The 22,602-nt window shown below is 43.1% G+C and overlaps 2 protein-coding genes across 6 annotated transcripts; both read right to left on the reverse strand.

Moving 5' to 3' along the window:
- Positions 1-1,473: 1,473 nt before the first annotated feature.
- Positions 1,474-15,621, reverse strand: pisd (phosphatidylserine decarboxylase). Of its 5 annotated transcripts, none has more exons than XM_026174912.1 (10): positions 14,068-15,621; positions 13,854-13,959; positions 13,485-13,519; positions 13,242-13,378; positions 7,484-7,618; positions 7,292-7,393; positions 4,286-4,409; positions 2,739-2,888; positions 2,500-2,660; positions 1,474-2,338 (listed from the first exon to the last, which is right to left on the reverse strand). In XM_026174912.1, the coding sequence occupies exons 1-10, from the start codon at positions 14,183-14,185 to the stop codon at positions 2,099-2,101; spliced, it is 1,308 nt and encodes a 435-aa protein (XP_026030697.1). In that variant the 5' UTR covers positions 14,186-15,621; the 3' UTR covers positions 1,474-2,098. The 5 variants fall into 5 exon arrangements, with proteins under 5 accessions (XP_026030697.1, XP_026030698.1, XP_026030701.1 ...); XM_026174913.1 differs by having other exon boundaries at positions 14,119-14,402; XM_026174916.1 differs by lacking the exons at positions 13,485-13,519; positions 13,854-13,959; positions 14,068-15,621 and adding an exon at positions 8,064-8,208 and having other exon boundaries at positions 13,242-13,344.
- An 84-nt stretch (positions 15,622-15,705) lies between these two features.
- LOC113026299 (uncharacterized) lies at positions 15,706-20,987 on the reverse strand. Its single transcript, XM_026174917.1, has 8 exons — positions 20,699-20,987; positions 20,279-20,596; positions 20,163-20,186; positions 19,784-19,961; positions 16,930-17,021; positions 16,776-16,847; positions 16,518-16,648; positions 15,706-16,395 (listed from the first exon to the last, which is right to left on the reverse strand). Exons 1-8 carry the CDS (start codon positions 20,866-20,868, stop codon positions 16,238-16,240), a joined length of 1,143 nt encoding a protein of 380 aa, XP_026030702.1. The 5' UTR covers positions 20,869-20,987; the 3' UTR covers positions 15,706-16,237.
- Positions 20,988-22,602: the final 1,615 nt, after the last annotated feature.

The following is a 22,602-nucleotide window of genomic DNA, read 5'->3' on the forward strand; positions in this document are numbered from 1 at the left end:
GTATCATAGCTAAGTCAGATTTTTATTTTTTTAATTTTCCATACAACAGAATACATTACTGGAGATGTGGAATTGCGCCTTCGTACTCCCGCTACTGAAAAGTAATGATTCTTCAATGGTCAATAATTACAGACCAATTTTTAAACTCTGTGTCTCAGCTGAGGTTCTTGAAAGGCTGGTATATAATCAGCTTAAGAGTTACCTGGATGAAAATACTACATCTTCTTCCCAGTCTGGTTTTAGGATATTGCACAGTAATGTAACTGCTTCCTTAATTCTTATTGGCTGATGATTCTTATCAGCATCATGGCTGACCTGCATCACCCCATCATCCGGAAGTGGACTCTGAACTATCAGGAGCAGGTCGGCGAGATTGTCCAATAGCATTCCGGCTCCTCCACACTGGACTCTCTTCTCCACACACTTCTTGGACTACATAACACTTTGCATAACACTCTCCTCTCACTTCCAATAGTTGCACTATTCGGTATTGCACTGTTTGACTCTGTGTATTGTATTTATTTATTCCTGTTTTCTACTTAAACTAAGAGTACAACACTATTGTACTTATCTTATTTCTGTATAGTTGTATATGTATATATATGTATATTCAAATTTTTTCAGATTTTTTACACTTTGCACCTTCGATCCAGGAGGACGATATTTTATCCCACTGTATGTTTGAGTGTATATTATTGGGTTGACAATAAAACTCAACTTGACTTGACTATTGTCCCATGGTTGATAGTGTCACTATGAGTACAAACCAAGCGGTGGTGCCAGCATCATGCTGTGGAAATGTTTTTCAGCAGCAGGAACTAGAAGACTAGTCAGGATGGAGGGAAAGATAAATACAGCGAGTCATCCCTGATGACAACCTGCTCCAGAGTTCTTTGCACCTTGGACTGGGGCAAAGCTTCATCTTCCAATTCAACAATGACAAAGTAAAGTAAAAGAAAATAAATGGAATCTGGTATGAAAATTGGTATTTAAAAAAGCTGTATATTTCTAAATTGACCAGTGCACTGTGATTTTTTTTTAACATATCTACCCCCACCCCCAAAAAACAAATAAAAAAGTGAACGTGACAAAATATTGGACAGTAATTCAGAGTCTAATAATAGACACAAAAGAAGTCTAATAATACAAAGTGAATAAAAGTTTGGGCAGCTGAGAAGTTGGTGGGAAGCTCAGGCCCTCGCTGTATTTTATAAATGTGTTAGCCTTTATATGTTAGCCTAAAACTCATCATCTCTCTTTATTTCTGTCTCTTAACATCAACATCACTCTGATATTACAGACACACCTTCCATTAATACCACACTGCTGCTGACTTCTGCCACTGATCAGGAATTAGGACCAACTGTGAACATGTTTTACCTGAGCTTAAGATAAGGTGCGACAAACGTTCCCAAAACATTTCTGCTGCCTTCATTTTTTTAACCTTTCAGATGAAAATAAAAATTGAGTAAATAAATTCTGTACATTTTTATTTAATAAAGATAAATTTTTAGTTTGACTTCGCCGCCACAGCTCGGCAGGCTCTCCGCTGACTGAAGGGACACCATCCAATTGCTGCCACACTCTCACACAACTCTGCCACTGCGACCACTGGAAGGTTAGAAAGAGGAATGTGCGTGCAGTCTATTTAAAAAGAAAAAAAACTTTATTCATAATTAGATCTTTTACAAAAGCAGAGAAAATGGAGGAGGTGTCACATTTAAATCCCACAAAAAAAACAACAAAAAAAACAAGATTAATGAGACAAATTAGTAATAATAACCCTTCAACCAATCACTGGCCTCCAATCAGATGTGAGCTAGCTGATGCTAACAAAAACCTGTGAGCAATAAAGTTTGAAACATTCAAACAGAAATGTGTTCAGCTGCTGGTCGAGTCTCTGAGTGAGAGGGACAGAGAGGGAGGGGTTTGGCATTTCCCGCTCACGGGCACAAGGCATTCTGGGAGTCTGCGTGCTTGTTGTGATAAGCATCTATTTCGAGTACTCCGCAGAGAAAAATACCCAGAATTCCTAAAACTCCTCTCTTAAAATCTGTCTCTGATCCGGCCCTGCCCCCTGAGCCTGTAAGTCATCCAATTACAGGCTGCCGAGGCCTTCTCCCACTCTGATTCGTTGGCCAGGCTGCAGGTTGAAGCTGAAGTCTTTGGGGGCCTCGAAAAGCAGAACGATGGTGGAGCCCAGGTTAAACTCCCCGACCGACTCTCCCTTCTGTAAGGCCACGCCCCCTTCACCAGCAAACTTCACCGTCTGGTCAGCAATGTAGCTGTGATCATGAAAGGAGCCTTTACTGTAACGAGGTGTGTTGGTCTGAAGCTCCTGAGCAATTAAAACAGGACGTGTTAAAACCAACCATCAATCGATCAGTCAATCAGTTAATCAATATTTCACTATACAGAGTGAACGAGATAAGAAAGACCAACAAGAACTGATCAAAACAAAACGTTCAGAAAAACCACAGGAACACAAAGTAACGTCACCTGGTCAAAGTAAATTCTGATTGAACCGACGTTCGTGGCACCGACCGCCGTTAATGAGAAGAAGCCTTGCTGCCATTGGCCGGTGAGAACCACACGCTCGTTAAGGCAAAAGAGCTCTTTGATCCAACGAGCAACGCCTGGGTTCACCGACATTAACGAGCCTAACGAGGAAGGACACACAGGCGGGTCAGGGTGGGGGCGCAAAGACCACATGGCTGCACAGGTGAACACACTCTCACCTGGAAAGTGACGCCGAAGCTCCACCCTCCAGTCTGTGGGCGAATGGAAGCAGTGGTAGTCACCTGGAGCCAGGTAAATGACAACGTGGAAAAGGTCGCTGTCGGGAGACGAGAGGAGGTCGTCCCTGAAGGAGGAGGACGACGAGGAGTCTGAGGACAAAGAGAAGCCGGGGTTAAACAGGTAAACAACAAACAAACCTCAAAGATGCCCTCAGGGATTCAACAGGTGTGACTGCAAAGTGTCAAACTGAAGTCAGGAGACGAGGAGTCACACGTACATTCAGGTGAAGTTCACAGAAAGTCGCTGTATCTTAGTTCTATCAAACCTGCTTAATATAAAACTCAGCAGGTTTTCAAACCTACAACACCTCAGGGGATTTTCACCTGCATGGTGAACAAATGTCATTTCCAAGAGAAATCATAAAAACTTTGAAGTCAGCTGGTCATTGTGGCAGGGTGTTCTTCCTTTTTTTCAGTGATGCCTGGACCTGGAGAGTTGTGTGGACGGGTGGGCCGAAGAAGTTCCCAGTTCCATTATTTTATTTATTATTATTTATTAATGATTCCTTATTTTTTCCACTAGTTTTTGAGCCTTTATAGGGTCCCACATGATCCCGCTTTTCATTTTATTAGACTTTGTGGAGGGGAAAATAAGTACTTTCATTTGCCATGTATTCCTTTCACATTTTCTATACAGGCGCTGTGGAGAGCATCCTCACACAGAACATGACATCGTGGTTCGGGAACAGCTGTGTGAAGGACCAAAAAGCTCTCCAGAGAGTGATCCGTACAGCAGAACGCTGCTGCAGGATTGCTCTCCCCCCGCTTCAGGACACCTACACCAGGAGATGCCGGACTAGAGCAGCGCAGATACTGAAGGACCCGTCCCATCCAGGCAACAAACTGTTCCAACTTCTGCAATCTGGTAGAAGGTTCCGCATCTTCCGGGCAAGGACAGAGAGACTCAAGAGGAGCTTCTATCCCCAAGCCGTCCGTGCCCTAAACACACACACCCGCCCTCTCACATCATCTATAATTGACTGAGACAGGACTCTCTTCCAGACACTAAACCAAGGCACAATGTACATTTCAATTCCTTTAATTTTAAATATGTTTATATTGTCTATCCTGTAAAATAGTCAGATGTCTATTCATATTAATGTACAGAATTCACCTGCTTGCTGCTACTACTGCACATTCACCCAATGTATATACTATATGTATATACTATATATATATATATATATATATATATATATATATATATATATATATGTATATATATATATAATGTTCTTCCTCTACACCCCCCCCCCCAATTTTTGCACATGTCGAGGAGCGTGTCAGGCTACATTTCACTGTGTGTTATACTTGTATAACATGTGACAAATAAAGAACCTTGAACCTTGAACACATTAATATATTTTGATGCAATGTTTTATTGGGTATATTACATGACATAAAATATATCTGACGTTAGCGTTACAAAACTACACTACGTGAGTTGTACATATGGTCACCGTTACATGGAGGCGGTCTGGTCTTACCTTTGCACCGCCTCTTCTGTGGTCCGAGGAAATGTTCCAGACTGTAGGTGACCCCCTTCACCTGCTCCACCTCTGAGTTCTTTACGCGACCAAAGTGGAGGATCCTTCCATCAGCCGGAGAGGTCTGGAAGAGGCCGGAGACCCCAAACAACCAGGTTAACCCCCAAGTTTAATTGCCTAGTTTAATGTTATCTCACAGGTTAACCCCTGGTCTAGCTCCAAGTTTAACTTCGTCTCCCAGTATCTTTCACATTAGCTTCAGTTAAACTGGGCGATAGAATTGATTTTATCTTCCATCACAAAATGTATTGATCTTTAATGATTCACAGAGTTTCACTAGTTGCACATGTTGTCATGTTACAGCTCTATTCCAAAATTAATTCAATTAATTTTTCACCTAAAAATTCTATACACAATAGCCCACATTGACAAAGGCAAATGTTTGCTGAAATTATTTTTATTATTAAAAAGTAAAAAACACAAATATAACAAGTATGAAGCAGCAACAGCATTTATTTATTAATTCAATTCACTTTTATTTATACAGCGCCAAATCACAACAAAGGTCATCTAAAGGCGCTCCATATTGTAAGTTAGACGCTACAATAATATAGAGATGGCACAATACTACTTTTTTATGTCTGATACCAATACCACAAATTTGGATATCTACCGATACCGATACGAATCCGTCTATTTTATAATAAATAAAACTTTTTGTTTTTAAATGTCTTGCTGCATTTTGCATACGTTCATACCAAAATTTAAAAACAAAAAACAAAAAACACTATTACACTTGTCTGCAAAAAATACACTGCACCCAAAAATATTTCAGTTTAGCAATACTGATCTTTTTAAATCAAAGTATTTAAAGTAACATTCAAATAGTAATTTAAAATGCAATTTTATGCAGATTTCAAAAACTCTTTGTTTCTGAAAAAAAGAAGTGCAATATCAGCACAAAATTATGTTTATACTCAACAACTTCAGGTTGTAGAATGGACCCTTTAAGCTTAACAATAAATAGACATCCAGAGTGGAAAGCAGTGCAAAAAAAATGCAAACACGGCCTCTCACAACACTCATCTTTTATCAAGTCAGTGTAAGCTGTTTGTCTGACATTTAACCTGAGACTGAAATTTGTGCAAATTCTACAAAAAAAGTTAAAAGAAGTGTGAAAAAAAAAAAGTGTTTTTCATAGTTTTTTTTTCTCCGAACCACGAAACTGTTTAGCCATGTGTCGTCCCAAGGTAGGTATCTCTGACAGAATTAGTTTCCCCTGCATCACGCTGGGCTCTCCAAATCACAAACAAACAGTATCTCACATTCTTGATTTTTAGTTCACAAGCACTTCTTATAATGACTCCTGAAACTTTGCACGTTTTAGCTCTTTATACAGTAAAGTTATAGGACAATAAAAATAATTATCAGGCAAAATGTCCTTCATTAGTTAAAATAATCCTGTCTGATACCACGTGAGAATAATAAATATATTATAACCCTCATACTAAATGGTAATCTAACAACACTCATTTTTCACTTTTTCACAAAACTAAAACATCACGTCTAATTGTCTGTAATGAAGGTGGAGTAAACTAGATCAGCACTCCGTGCCCAGCGAATCCTCGCAACACAGGGGGAACAAATTTTGTCGGGGATACCTACCTTGGCACAACACCTGGTTTGGCAGCACGTAGCGAGGCTCTGAATGCTTTCAGTGTGAACTCCAGACCGCCAACAGGTCTCCCATTCTTCTTTGCAGAACCTCTCGAGCTCCATCAGGCTGGATGAGGAACATCAGCGCATAGAAATCTTCAGATTTCTCCAGAGATGTTTAATCGGGTTCAAGGCTGGTCTCTGTCTGGGCCTCTTGAGGACATTCACAGCATGGTCCTGCAGAAGCCTATCCTTTGTTATCTCAGCTGTGTGTTGAAGGTCGTTGTCCTGTTGGTGTTAGATGAAGATTTGCCCCCCCCCCCCATCTTGCCCTCTACCCTGACTAGTCTCCCAGTTACTGCTGCAAAAGTACATCTCCACAGCATGATGCTGCCACCACCTTGCTTCTCTATAGGGATGGTACTGGTCAGGTGATGAGCGATGCCTGGTTTCCTCCAGACATGACACTTCACATTCAGGCCAACGAGTTCCATCTTTGTGTCATCAGATAATTTTGGTTCCATGGTCTGAAAGTCCTTCAGGTGCCTTTTGGCAAACTCCATGCAGGCTGTCATGTGCTTTTTACTGAGGAGTGGCTTCAGTCTGCCTGCTCTAGCATACAGGCCTGATTGGTGGAGTGCTGCAGAAATGGTTGTCCTTCTGGAACGTTCTTCTCTTTCCACAGAGCAATGCTCTCGGTCACCTCTGAGGCCCTTCTACCCTGATCGCTCAGATTGGCTCGGCGCCCAGTTCTAGGAAGAGCTTGGTTGGTGTCAAACTTCTTCCAATTACAGATGATGGAGGCCTGTGTGCTCATGGAGACCTTTCCTGTACCCTTCAGTAGATCTGTCTCCATGCAATCCTACAGACAGTTCCTTAGACTTCCTGGCTTGGATTGTGCTCTGACATGTACTCACAGTACTCAGCTATGGTACCTTATAGACAGGTGTGTGCCCTTCCAAATCATGTCCACTCTACTGAATTTACCACAGGTGGACTCCAGTCAAGCTGTAGAAACATGTGACCGATGATCGGTGGAAACACGAAGCACATGAATTCAATTTTGCGTCTCGTGGAAAAAGGCTGTGAATACTTATGTATATGTTACATTTTTGTTTTGTTCTTTTATTTTTAATAAATTTGCAGTAATTTTAAGCCAACTGTTTTCACTTCATCATTCTGGGGTAATATATGTAAAATGAATTTCAGAATAGGGCTGTAACATGACAACATGCGCAACAACTGAAGCTCTCTTGATACTTTCCTGAGGCACGGCAACGTTATCTCTCAGTTTAACCATGTTTATCTCCCAGTTTAGACCCTGTCTAAGCAGGAGGAGGAGCAGGTTACCAGGCAGGAGGAGGCGCAGAGTGGTCGGACTGCAGGTTTAAGGCGTCGCCTGAAAAATTCTCCTAGATTTCTGTAATGATGTAAATCCTCCACTGCTGCCTCCTGGTGGACAAACAGAGGAACAAACAAACTTTATTTAATAGTAATAAAGAAAACAAAATGGCCAAATAAACAAACTGAGCATGTCCTGACCTGCATGTTCACGCCAAAGGTCCAGATATACAGGGAGTAGATGGGTTTCCGAAGCCAAGTGGGGAGCTCCACCCCATTCAGACGACCCCACGCCCGAGAGAGGAGTCGAGTAGGGAAGGAACGGTACAATGCCACCTGTAGGAGGAAACAGCAGCTACACCTTTGAATTTATTTACATGAGTGGATAAAATGACAAATGACGAGTCATTCTATAGACTGGAGTAAAAAGAGAGAAAGTAAAGGAGGAGTTTTGGGGGAGTCGTGGGTAAGAAGAGAATGGATAAATAGGGGTAGGGGACTAAAGTTTAGATGTCCAACAGTTTTTTAGGGTAATTGAATCCAATCGATGGGACAGATCAATAAGTTTGTTATCAGTGATCAATAAGGTGTTCTGTTTGTGTTTCTGCTTCTGATTGTTTCACGCTTTCATTTTCAAAATGCAGACTGGAAATGTTGCGTCACTGCATCAACTGGTCGATTGATCAGATATTGATCAGAGGAGACAGGAAAGGAGGTGAAGCAGGATGTACGAATATGGCTGCTGCCCGCCTTGCACTTCAACCAATCAGAGGCTTCTTACCCGGCAGGCCAGTGGCCGCAGAGTGCTCACAGACAGGATATAGCACAGGAAGGAGATTGGCCGGTGGCGCCATGCGGCAGGGCGACTCACGCCACCCTTGAGCGCGCTCAGACGGTGACGGAGAGCCAAACGAGGGACCTGAAGCCTGATTATAATAACGAGATTTAACGTGAACATGAATATTTTTCAAATACAAGAAAAAAAATAAACCAGAACAGCTGATGAGTCCAAGTCATGTAAACAGGCGGGTGTAGGCAGGTGAGGAGAAGGCGGGGCTTGTGCGTGGGGAGAGGCGGAGGAGGAGCAGACGCTAAAAGATAAGAACACTAAAAGAATTCTAACAGGGATGGAGACTGATGTCATGATGTCATTAACTCCCCCAAAATAAACTCTCAGCAGCTGGAGTGATGCCATTTATTTTTATATTCTTCAGCCAATAAGATTCAAGGTGCTCACCTGGATACATGAGTCTGACAGAGTGTGTGTGTGTGTGTGTGTGTGTGTGTGTGTGTGTGTGTGTGTGTGTGTGTGTGTGTGTGTGTGTGTGTGTGTGTGTGTGTGTGTGTGAGAAAGCGAGTGAGCGAATGTATGTGTGAGAGTTAGTGAATGAGCGAGTGTGTGAGAGAAAGTAAGCAATGAATGTGCGTGAGAGCGTTTAGGAAGGGGGGTTTCTACGGTGACTGCTTGCTTAGCAGGTCAGCTATTTTAGCTTTAGCCTAGCTTAGTGTGTTAGCCTCTTTCCATTTGATCCTGTGCTAACCTGCAAACCCAGTTAGATAACCACTGATGCTAATCCTGCTGCAACACACACACACAAATCCTCTTTAACACACACACACACACACACACACACACACACACACACACACACACACACACACACACACACACACACACACACACACACACACACACTTCTTTCACGCCTGAGACTCTTGAGAGTCCTGTTTTCAGAGGGTCAAAAGTATTTGGACATGTCAACAACATTTAAATGTAAGAACGGTTTGACTGCTGAAGAACCCACAGACTGCTGTGTCTCCTCCTTCAGCTGGCTTCTTCTCTCTGCCTTCAGTTTTAATTACTGAAACGCTGGCCTGAGATCAGCTCTTGGACTTTTCTCTCCCATCATTCTGGTTCAGCTTCATCTTGTTTGTCTGTCTAAAGATCATTTTTCAGATGTTTTAAAGTCAGATCTTCCTGAGTGAGGTTAGTAAGCGCCGCGTTTCCCTCCATGACGGCATCTCTTGATCACAGACCTTCTCCTCACAGAGACTTCTGATGTTGTGAAGCTGTTTTTCTGAACATGCAAATAATTTTGTCATCACCTTTAGTGCCCTCTCTGCTCTCTCAGGTCTGTTGCTGAGCTGATCAGTGATTCATTCTTTTTAACAGTGATCGAGTTTATTGATTGGGACACTGATAAAAAGTTTCTGCTCTGTGACTGCTATATTTTGGTGTTTCAGATCAATGATGGCCTCTCTCACCTGCACTAACGTCTCTTTGGGCCTCATATTTTGAACATGAAAACCATAAAAATTCAGAGATCACCTCTGCTTCGCGAGTCCTGGAATAACATCAACCGTCGGATTACTTCTGACCCAGTGAAGACGGTGGCCCGAGTATTACCTGCACTTCCTGATCTGTGGATCTGATTCGTTAAATTTTAAACTTTGAGCAGCATCCTCTGTCCCTTCCTGTTGTGCTTCTAAATGAAACTGTACTCACTGTTTGTGTAAATAAAGTTTTTCTCTACTTCCTCTCCCACCTGAATTGTGCTGTCGTTCTCCTCCTCACTCCTCGCCCTCCTCCATCTTTCTCGCTCTCTCCTTTGGGAGTTCGCCTCTGCCGCCTCACCTGCCGCAGCAGGGCACTCTCACCACGCCTCCTGTCGCCACGGCGACCAGAGAAAAACCTCACCATGAACGAGTGTTGGGCGAAGACGCCGTCGCAGGAGAGCGAACTGGCCGACGACACATCAGGATGACGAAGAGTTAAAGAGGTGAGAGAGAAAGAGGAGTGTCCGTGGAGAGCAGACGGAGAAATGAGAGAGAGACGGAGGAACGCATAGAGGAGGAGGAGGAGGAGGAAGAGGAGGGCATAACGCTGAACAGCTCCTCCTCTGTTTATTAATAGCATGAAGGAGGAAGAAACTGTCAATCATTAATCACTGATCATCCATTCACACTGAATCTTAAATAAAAGCTTCATTTTTTATTCTCAGGGTTAAAATCATTTTTATTTTGGAAAACACTCATGCAGATTATAAACACTCAAAAATTAAAAGTTTGTTTTGTTATATTTCTCCTCCCTGTAATTTTTCCATGTTTGAGGAATTAAAACAGAAAAATGGTTAAAATACTTTTGTTGAGGATAAAATTTAAAATTAAAGATTAAAAAATTTTATTAAAAAAGAAACAGCCATTGTTAAATTATTGATCAAATTGTGACAGTTTTTATTATTTTAAATGAGTGTTTGGAATGAAATTATTATTTAACTATTAAAACTATTATTTCAATTAATTTTTTTTGTTTTTAAATTACAAATCTGCACCAAAACAAATAAAATAACTGAAATAAATTTATATTTCAACACTTTATGAAGAGTTTATAAATAAAGCTCATCTTGTAACCGGAAGGTTACCGGTTCGATCCCCTGCTCTGTCTGTCTTGGTCTTTGTGTCCTTGGGCAAGACACTTCACCTACCACCTACCAATGGCGCGATATGGCAGCCTCGCTTCTGTCAGTCTGCCCCAGGGCAGCTGTGGCTACAACTGTAGCTTACCTCCACCAGTGTGTGAATGTGAGAGTGAATGAATAGTGGAATTGTAAAGCGCTTTGAGGGTCTAGAAAAGTGCTTTATAGATGCAATCTATTATTATTATTATTATTATTTATTTATTTATTTATTTTATTTTATTTTTTTAAATTTATTTTGTCAGTATTATTTAATTATTTTTATTCTCTGATAAAAAGTATTAAAATTATTGTGTTTTTCTTTTAAAAGAAGAAATGAAAAAAGCCTGATCATTAAACCTGCAAATAAAGACTTTTGTGCCAGTCACAGGCCAACCAATCAGAGCAAGACAACCGTGAGGAGAGGGGCGGGGCCTGCCTGAGTGACTGAGCTGTGTGACATAACATCACCTTTCACCCAGATAACCAACCAACCAGCTGACCTGCTGTGATGTCACCATATGTTGAGGTTTTGTTTTTTTTAAAGGTGAATGTGGCAGCTTCCAGGTGAGGCAGGCGTGACAGGTTAGTTCAGGGGTGTCGAACTACAGGCCTCAAGGGTCGGTGTCCTGCATGTTTTAGATATCACCCTGGGTCAACACACCTGAATCAAATGATTAGTTCATTACCAGGGATTTGGAGAACTTCAAGACAGGAGGTAATTTAGCCATTTAAATCAGCTGCAATGGATCAAGGACAACTAAAACCTGCAGGACACCGACCTTTGAGGCCTGAAGTTCGACACCTGTGGGTTAGCTGATCTTAACAGGAAGTGAGGTGTCCTGTTCTATCAGCCAATGGTTAGTTAAAGCACAAACTTATAGATCAACTGTCAATAATCAATAGCTCGTCTGCCTTCTGTCATCACAGAGTAACTTTTAAAGAAACTCAGCAGAATCGCATCATCATTACATCATCACCCTGAGCCTTCAAGCACACAGGTGAGGTGTTACTGACACGTGAGATCAAAACTAGTATTTCATTATTTCAACTCGGTAACTACAGTGATGAATAGGAGGCGGAGGGCATAATGTCAGCGGTTCAGAGGGGGAGGAGTCAGTCGAACAGGTGACAGTCCAGTTTAAGCTCAGAGTGGGAGGAGGAGGAAGGGTTTATGGGCTGTTTGTGTCCTCTGATAGATTCCCTGTAATAACTGATAACTGACTGTTGTGTAACGCTGACCGCCATCACACCACGTTTCATCTCACAGCAACCTTTGACCTATCCTCAGCTGCTGACACAGCTGGCCTTCTGACTGACACATTTCAGTGTTTAATCGTTTCTGTCACGGCTCCACAAACCCCCTGCATCTCTTTCAAAATAAAAGCATGAATTCTTACTGAGCCACTGTAAGTCCTCCTGTCGTCAGTGAGAGCCCACGAGCCCATGGCACCAACGCCAGCGGCTGCAAAACACTTCCAGAGGCCTCAGAGCATCAAAACCTTCACAAGCACCGCTGATGATGTGATCACCACTATGCTGTAATCCTCCGGATATGATTTTAAACAGAGAGACAATCTAAACACAGTCTCACACACACAGACACTGTAGTTACAACGTAAGGTTTTTTAAGAGCTTTAAAATGACTAGTGGCAATAAAAACTGAGAGAGAGTATAAGAATGTGTAAGAATGAGTCCATTTACAGGTTCACTCTGATTCACCGTAGGGGAAATTTGGGGCTCAGTTTTGACCTGAGGACTCTGCCATGCAGACCAGGAGAGCAGGAAATCAAACCATGGACCCACAGCGCCCCCCTCAGGCCCATGAATCTATACGTTTGTGTTTAAAATCACGTAAATAATCAAAAAACTAATTTTATCTTCTTCAGTTACTGTAAAAATAAAAGGCTTCTTTCTTCTGTAAACATAATCAATGAACCGACGCTCTGACTGTAAATAAAGTTTGGAACAAACCGAAGGCCCGAGGAACTGCTTTCTGTACATTTGGTTTGTTTCCTGTTCAAGATTTTCATTTTTCTGTGAATTTAAATTTTTTTTAAAAAGTGTTTCAATCATCGAGGAGCTCAATCAATATGAGCCCAATGCTTCCTGTCGCCGCTGTCACAGAAATGTTTAAATATCTGTGGAGTTGTTGTTTAAACGTTGCGCGAGTAGGTCGTCCTTAAGTGTTTCTGAGTTTTTTCTTTGAAATGAGGCGAACAGATTTTATTGAGTCGATTTATTTGGGGAGAAACTCAAAAAATTTCAAGCGTTTTGTTTCTGATGACCAGAATCAGCATCTTCCACCTGACAGCCGAACGTCTCGATTTTACTTCGCAGAGACAATTTTTCCCATGCTGCCACCGACCAATCACAGAAATGAGAGCTACAAACACGTCGCAGGTAAACAAAAGGCACTGACGCCGCGTTCATTGTGAGTCCGACTGCACGTGCTCAGTGTTACAAGGCAAGTGAGGAGACATCAGAGAAAGTTTTCACTTTACCTGTGTGGGTGTAGCCACAGGGGGCGGGGCTCCATCCTCCCCCTGGCCCCACTTCTGGTACTGCTTGTAACCAAGGTAACCACCACCAGTCACCAATAGGAAGGGCAGGGGCCGGGGGCCTGGCAGAAGCCCACGTCCTGAAGAGACAACGAGAGCCGATTGGACTACAGAGATTACATCATCCACAAACAAACAACAGCTGAAGAGCTCTGTCTTCTCCAGTTTTGGGGTGGGGGGGCTCACCTGTGCTGAAGCGTCTGCAGCTCTGAGAGAAAACTCTGAAAAACAGGAAGGACACTCAAACTGATCAATCAGATCACATCAGTGATCAATACATGAGACGTTCAGCGTCAGAGAGCACAGGTATCGCCCCTAGTGGACACCTGACACGTTCAGTGGCTTTAAATGAACGAGACACTTAAAATTCTGGTCTCTCTGAGTTTCAGAAAACAAAGATGCCAAATGGTTAATGACTCATTATCGAAAGCGACACTGAAAAGCTTAAAAAGAATGTATGTGTGTGAAGGTTCTCGGACATCCAGGTCATCGTAGTCCAAAAAGCTTCTTCGGCTCTTCCTTTATAAACAGGTGAGATGAAGAACAGATAAATACCTGCCGCTGCTCCATACCCTCCGAAAGGCCGCCGCCATCTTGTGTTTCCGGACGTGACGTATGACGTCGTGCGTAAGAGCACTACTGGAACGAAGCCCCGCTCCCCCTTTGTCCCACGTGAGGAAACACAAGTATTTCGGTTTATTCTTGATTAAAAAGCTTAAACGATCATAGACGATTTATTGATTTTAAGATGTAATTATTGTTCAATTACGTAACATCCTGATAGCCAAACATGCTCCCACTCTGGACCACACTACTTCACCTAAAGAGCAAACGGGTCTCCCGATCACCTGGAACAGCTGGGACAGATATGTCAGCGGGCTCTTCATCCACTACAGCTCCGCCTTCAAAACGCCCCCCTCTCCACCTGCTCGTACTCACCGACCGCCCACAGAAGGTCAAACTGAGCCCACAGCGCCACACCTGCTCACTCTAGCAGCACCACAGTGGATTCAGATTGACACTGCTGCGGTTCATCCACAGACAGGAAGTAAGCCAGAAACCTCTGAGGGGCTTTAATGTGAAGACAATCGGCGGATCAGTCACGTTAACCCTCAGCTTGCTGGTGTCTTATCGAAGTGACATGGTGTGAGTCACGTGGTGTGATGGTGTAGTTTATTATTGGTGTGAAATCAGTGAAAATCTTAACTAGCAACCAGCCAACAACATAATCAGTGTAAACAGACTGAGGATTATTGATTATCTGGTTATTATTTGGTGTGAGACCTTGAGAGTTTATGAAAACTGTCAATTTTAATTACTTTTTGTGAAAATCTGAGTAGATACAAAGAAGGAAACAGTGGTATCAAACATACGGCCTGGGTACCAGGATCGGCCAGCAGGATGTGAACTTCGTAGAGCAGGTCAGAAGCCGCGAAGACCTTCTCCCTCTCTGGCTGCGGCCCATCACATCAGTCGTCTGTCAAGCCTCAGATTGATGACACAAAGATTAATCTTCAGTCTGCGTGTTTGTGGACAGCTGCGTTCCTAGGGATCCTGCAGGGGCGCTTCAGGATTACGCTGTCTCTGAGCTGCACTCAGAGCTGCCGAGCGACTCCAATCATGACTCTTATGGACAGAAGCCTGGAGTGGAGGAGGATGGAGGTTTGATGATGTTGTGGTCTCTGAGGTAGTTTTGCTGGATTCATCAGGTGGTGTCCTGCAGCTCAGTGAAAGCCAACGTACTCCGCAGGAAAAGGGTGTTGAGCCTGTTTTAGATGGAGGCGGTAAAGCAGGTTGTTTTCATGAGTGATGGAGGTGGGACCAGAGCATGGGCATGGTGCCATGTGAGCACACAGGTAGATACGTACCCACACTCACCCCAGACATGCCGGAGAGACCTCTGACAGATTACAGATAATGTGTAAATTTTAGGATTTCCTATTTTGTCATGGTAACAAACTGTCTGACCTCCCATCTGTTTCATCAGTTCAGTTTCTGTTTGCCTCTGAGCTGCATGGCAGTACCGATCTGCAGCATAAGGTCATTTCCCATCTCTCTGTTAAAGGAGCCAATCAGATCAGTCCAAAAATTAATGATTGCAGTAACTGATCCTTCACAGCCACGGTTGATTGATCAGGAACCACAAACTCTGACACTCCTCTGTGATCCAGCGTTGTTCAGGAGTGTTGATCCAGTATGAGCAAACATTAATGTCCTCTGATCCAGGTGCACACTAACGAGCTCAGGCAAGAAAGTGAGTCCTCCAGGTAATCAGTCTCTTTAAACAGGAACAAAGGGGAACTTTACTGATAATCAAATATCATTATTATGTTAGCAAGTCAACAAGCACATACACAGGAGGTGTTCCTCAATGACCTCTGAATTCAGAAAAATCAAACCAAAAACGTTCCGAGACCAGAAAAACTTTATTGATTCAAAAATAGACTCAGCACACAACATACACACTGCAGGCCTGCAGTACAAAGAGTACTGCACATAACTCTACCCCGTACCATAGAGTACTGGGGGTGGGGGAGGAGAGGGGGACATCTTTAATATTAGCAAAAACGAAAACTTAGAAAAGAAAAAAAAAAAAAAGGAGTTAGGTTTTACAGTCCGAGTCACAGGTATCCAATCAGCAGCTTAGTGTCTATAATAAGCCCCACCCTCTTAAAAAGGCTCGAAGGACGTTTTGTCATATTTTCTCAGGTGAGCCTATAGAGGGTATGGTCAGCAGCAGGGGCGTGGCCTTACACACTATAAAAAGATCAAAGCAGGTTTATGTTTCACATCTTCATCGTAACCCAAAACAAAAAAATCCAAAAAAGCCTGCCCACCACATCACCTGATGGCGTTACTATGGTGACACTCAGTCAGTGGGCATAGTAGCAGCTCAGTTTTTTGGCCTTTTGTTAGCTGATAAGAAGTGATATCAGAGCTCATACATCCAGACCCTGCCGAGTCAGGAAGTCTTCAAGCGCGCTCAGTCGCTCCACCAGCATCACGTCCAAGTCCATGTCCTCGCCACCATTGCTGTGGCAATGTCGCCGAGCAGCTGCTCTTTTCCTGGGTACCATAGCAGCAGGAAGTCCCGCCCCTAAACACAAAGAATTTTTCTTCAATCTCACAGTTGATGACAAACAGCTAATCAATAATGAGTAACCACTCTCAGTGTGCCTAGGACAACCTCCCTAATGCAAACTACATTTCCCAGTGTACCTTGTGGTCTCTTCCTTTTTCTGGGCTGCGTGAAATCAGGAAAGAGGAGGAGCCTGCGCCTCTTCTGCTGGCCAATTAGGAGCAGTGCTCCGTCCTTTTCCCGAGGCTCCTCAAAGATGGTTTCCAGACTTCTGCAGGAACAAGCAAACCATGCTGGGAGATGGAGTTTGGATATGGAACCATATTAACATAAAGGGCATGTACAGTCTTTACAGAAAAAACCCTTCACCTGTCATTAGTAGGGATTTGTAGTCTTACCTGTTGTTAGCAGGGGATCTGTAGTTCTTGTTGGTGTAAATCTCCTCTAGACTGAACTCTTTCTTCTTTATTCTGAGAAAGCAAATGTGGGTCCACATTTGAAATAATGTTGGCACTTTTACTGTACATGTAAGTTTTTAGTTTCTTTCCTGACCTTTTGACCTTTGGTAGTCCCATTGGTGTAAGCAGCATTTCACGCGGTGGCGCACGCCGGATTCTGATCTGTGAGACCCGTTTACCATGCTGCTGTAAAAAAATAAAATAAAATTACTGATAGAGTCCCTGTTATTTAATATTTAACCTGGAAGTGGTCTAGGTCACATTAAGGTTCAACATTATGGTGTGCATGGGGCTTGAAACACTTTGGATAGGATCCCAGGACTTCACTGTAGGACTCCACCTCTGTTCAGTGATGGACGTTCATAGTGGTCGTAGATGGCATCCTTTACCCCTCTCAAACTATGTGTGCTCTTAGTCCAAAATATTACATTTAGCATCTTCAAAGAGTAACCTTTGACCTTTTGGTGTAGGTGTTCAGGTGGGTCCAATGACTGTAGAAAATGACACGACAGCACTTCCTCCCATTGTGCGAAAATGAAGCCAAAATATCCTGCTTCTGGAGGCTGCCATCTTGCAATTTCGGAGCCAGAGTCTACAAACTAGTGACTTGAGGTGGAAGTGGAGCGACTGTGTCCCGCTCCCACCCACACACCCTCTGGATGTGACCGCAAACACGACCCCCCATATGGAAAAGAAATAGTAAAAACATATATGATTTACTCATGAAAGTGGCCACTTTCTCATTACTTTCATTTTTTTTTTTTTAGTAAGTATACAAAACATACAAGTTTCATTGTATAATTTTTCAAGGGATCTTATACGTGTTTCCACTCTTGTATGCTTTTCATACAAGTTTCATACAAGAGAGATAAAAACTTTATAAGATTTATATATATATAACTTTTCCATATGGGCCCCTACACTTTTTACGTAGACCGGCTGCTCCAGTTCATTTGCTGATGGGTTTACCACGACTGACAACTCGTTCAATCAAGGTGAATACAACCACGTCACTGTTACAAAAAAGACACACAGCTTGTCATCTTATAGTTCTACAACATCTACAATCACTCTGTTGTTAATTTGTTTGCTAGATTAGCCGCTAGCATACACACTGTGTTGGAGGCTTGTTGTTACACACCTGTTACTCTAATAGTCTGTATTTTTGAATGATTCAGCACTTCTTAGTTTTTGTTATCCGTTTTTAGACAGCAATGAGATCAGTTGCACACTCCACAGAGGCCCAGAGTTACTGTTAATATCAGAAATGTAATGCTGTCCTTTGAGATTTTAACATAAGACTGTGAGTTTAATGCATGTAAACCTGTTTAAATCTTCAGAGCCCTCTACAGCCTGGTAACATGGAAACTTTAGAAATAGCAGAACGTTTCAGTAGTGTAGTCTAATTTGTTATTTTCATTTAATAATAGAGTCCATATTATATCAACAGCTACATTCACCCTGGGGAGAAACTAGTAAAGGAGACCATCAGGACCAAGCTGGGTTTCCTGGATCCAGAGGTTTGGAGAAACGTCTTCCTATTCTTTCATCACAGCTGTCCTGTGCCAGATGTTCTGTTGACCCACAGAGAGGCTTCATTTAAGAAACACCAGGAAGACTAAAGCTTATTGCAGGGATCAAGGAGGACTCATGATCTTCACCAGCAGCTCCCTCACAGGGAAATCTTCAGAGCTCCACCGTAGGCCTGCCCCAGAAGATGGATAAACCCAGCATTTCATGAACACTGTGATGGAGACCTTTGCTTTGTGTAATGTTATAAATACTCGGATACTCCTCAAAGGCTCTGGACTTATATTTAAAAATATATTATCCTCCCTGGTTACTCTGGTATGAATAACTCTGAATCACTTAATGATAAATAACACACTATTGTTATTGTAAAGTAATGCTACTCTTACTTGATTACAATTTTTGAATACTCGACCCACCTCTGCCCCTCCTTTTCCCCGAATTTGAAGGATGGGTCGGGTATGTCTGGGTGTGGCCCACCATACCCCAGAATTCATAGCGCGGCTCAGCCAATTCCAGTTTTCAACAATGGCGGCCGCTACTAAGTTTTTAATATTATTCTTATTTCTCTTTCTGGGTCACAAAATAAACTTTTAACATATTTTCAGACGAGAATGTGGGTGTGTAAACTTCAAATATCTGCTCAGTTTATCAAGATATCACATATTTGCAAAAGTGCTCCGACGTTTTCGGAGACGTCTGTTATCCACGAGCTCGATAGCTAGCCGAGAGCTCGAGGGTCACTGAAGCCGCCGAGAAGGGCACAACTCCCGGCACATCATTTTCAGATCACCGCGGCCTTTCGCTACTCAGGTTAAACATAATATATAAGTCACTTAGACAACCTAAAAATGTTATTGTTTGGCTTTTTTCAGTGTTTTATTTGTTCGTGAGTAAATCGGTTTGGCTGAGATTAAAGTTATTAGATTACGGTATATATAATAAAACTTTATTAATCCCAAGGGTCGTTTTCGCACAACTGAATAAAACAGAAAACAGAAAATTGATTAAACAAAAGTGTGAGATGGTCGAGAATTTACGCCAGTGTCCTGTTGTATTTTAGATAGCAAGGAGCAGACAGCTGAGTTTATTAAACTCCACCGAGACAGCGGTGACGCAAATCTGAAGGCTACACCGTCCAGTTTCACAGCAGTTTACTTCCGGCCTACCCGACCTTCTGAGAACCCGGCCCACGTAGACCGCGGCCGGGTCCTCAGGAGGATGCAGCCCATGAATTTGGACACGACTGTTGTTTGATTTATGCTATGTAGAGATATGAGGACTCCTCCCTGTGACTTTAGTGTTTAGTTTGTTTTCGCAATTCTATAATTTAATAAAGGCCAACATAAGATAGAGAAACACCCTTTACTATTTGAAATATTTTTTTTTAAATAATAAAAACAAGAAAACAACTTCACCTCTCCATTTGTGCTAAGAAACTCAGAGCTGACTGCTGATTGGTCAGCTGGGAGTGAAGCAGGCAATCCATTGGCTGAGCAGGCAGGCAGGGGCCGGGGTCGTCGCCGTGGTAGGTAGAGGCTCTGAGTGCTGTGATTGGACCGCTGCTTCTGCTGTCGCCAGGCAGAAAAGGCTGGACTGAAACGCACAAGAAGCACTTTATTTATTAGATTTTTATCCAAGTAAGAAACACAAGTTAAACTACTTATGATGTTAATAATGATGAGGACATTAAACATATTAATATATCACTGGTTAAACTAATTATATTAATATAGACTGTTTAGTTTCACTGAAGAAAAGATTTATTTGTATAAATGAAAAGTTAAGATTCATTACCTCAATATTAGTGCTTGAACATAACTGTGAAGATGAAACAGAAAGACGCCTGTTAAGTAAATTCTGTGATTTAAAGATTGTTAATTAGCCTAATTTAAAAACAAAGTTCGACCAACCAGTGGTCGCTGCTCAGGCTGGGTGGGGCTGTCCAGTCCTTCAGGGACCGCTGCGGACTACAACAAACTCCACCCCTCACTGAATCCAACATCATTTCCATGGCAGCTGCTGGCAGATGAAGCAGGGGGGCTGGGCTAACAGAATAAGAGGCGGAGCAAACCCTTAGATGGAAAGCAGCGCGATTGGAAGATGGGGCAAGGGGCTGTGTGAAGCCTGAAAAACGCCACTTGCCAGAAGGGACAATGAATAGTTCCGATTGGCTGATGGTCAGACTCTCAGCTGACTGGAGGATATACAAGGCATTCTGGGAGGACAAGCTGCAAGTACAAAAAAATTACAGTTAAATCACCTAAAATGGATTAGCAAGGCCAAAATCTGCGGTGATTGGCTGTTACATCATCAGCCATCACCCCCCTCACCTGTGTTGCAGCAGCGGCACTCTATAACCGTTCTTCCTCACAAACACATTGATTGCCCTCTCTGATTGGCTGGAGCCTTCAGTCTCTGGTCTTTTGTTCTTCCCTTGGCTTAAGTTACACAGCGTGAGCGGCTCCCCCTTTTCACCTCCTCCTCTAACGCAGACAGCCATCTGCCCCACAAAGCGCCCCTCTGCCTCTCCCTCCACCTTCTCTTCTTTCTTTTCTGGACAAACACTGATCTCTCCTTGGTGGTTCTTCCTCCTCCTCTTCCTCCTGCTCACTGTCTCTTCTTCTCCTCTCCTCCTCCTCTTCTTTTGTGATTGAATGGAACTGGAAGAAAAAGGAGACGAGGACGACTCCTCACTATCGGATGATGATGATACTGATGATGAAGAGGATATGGTTACAAGTGGCAGAGGCGGGGTACTACAGGAAAAAGAGGAAGTGGAGCTGGACGCAAAGACAGATGGCCCTGAAAGAAACAGGAAACAAGGATCACTTTTTGTAAGTAGATTATAACCCTTTAAAGACCTGCAGGAACCCTCAACAGGAACCCCCAGAAACTCTCTGACATCTGAACACTCAAAGACCTACATTAACTGTCAGAGACTGCCAGAATGTGCAGGAAACCTCAGAGACCTAAATTAACCTACAGGAACCCGCAGGAACTGTGACAGACCTACAAGAAGGCTCAGAGACCTGCAGGAACCAACAAAGGGAATCCCTAGAGGCCTGTAGAAACACCCCTCAGGAACCTCCAGAGACCTGCAGGAAACCTCAGAGAGAGCCCCCAAAGACTTGCCAGAACCTCTTGAGACTTCCAGGAACCTGCAGGACACCTCTGAGACCTGAATGAACATTCAGGAACCGACAGTAACAACCCCCACCCTCGAGACCTAGGAACCTGCAGGAAACCTCAAAGAATTTGCATGATCCCCCAGAGCCCTACCAGAACCTGCATGAAATCTCAGAGAACTAGATGAAATTACAGGTACCTGCAGGAACCTTATTAGACCTCCACTAACCTTCCGAGACCTACCAGAACCTGCAGGAAACCTCAAAGAACTTGCAGTAACCTTCAAAAACGACTCACCAGTCAAACATGATGCTCCTTCTTTTTGTTTCTGGCTGTTCTTCTTCTTCCTCCCCGTCCTTCTGCTCCTCCTTTCCAGAGAATTCAGACGACGGCCAAGAGATGCTAGAGCTCCTCGCAGGAGGCGTCGTACCTCCATCCGGTGGCTTGAGAGGAGGCGAGGCAGGAGAGCGGCGCAGGGGCAACAGGGAGGAGGGGGGAGAGGAGCTAAAGGAGATAAAGAAGAAGCTGGAGGAGGAAGCGGAGTAGTTGAAGGAGGAAGGGGGCTAGCTAAATGTAGAAAAGGAGGAGCTGAACAAGGAGGAGATGAAGACGGAAGAGACGTGGTTGAAGGACGAAGAGGAGGATGAGTGGCTACTGGAACTGAAGGAGTAGGAGCTGAGGGAGGAAGAAGAGAGAAAGGAGGAGAAGAAAAAGAATGTTGATGGGGAGGAGTAACAGAGGAGGAGAAACAGGCTGTTAGCCTTTGTAAATCATCAGGAAATAAAAACACAAAAACAAATGCACACCTGATTTTGTGTCCTCATCCTCATCAACCAATGGGAGAACATGGGGCGGAGACATCACCACTAGGTTTTGGCCCCTGCCGTCACTCTCGATTAGTGTAAGCGGTCGAGAGAGCATGGTGAAAACTGCCAGAGAGAGACTAATGAATACAATCAGAAATTATGTTTCATGTGACACAGATTAAAACTTTATAATGATTTCATTGTCCTGAAAAATGAAAATATAAAAGCTAGACAACATGGCTGCACTTCCTCCCATTGTAGAAAAATGAAGCCAAAATTTCCCAGTTGTGGGAGCTGCCATG

The sequence above is a fragment of the Astatotilapia calliptera genome, chromosome 7 (assembly GCF_900246225.1).
Source record: "Astatotilapia calliptera chromosome 7, fAstCal1.2, whole genome shotgun sequence".
In the NCBI taxonomy this organism is placed as follows: domain Eukaryota; kingdom Metazoa; phylum Chordata; class Actinopteri; order Cichliformes; family Cichlidae; genus Astatotilapia; species Astatotilapia calliptera.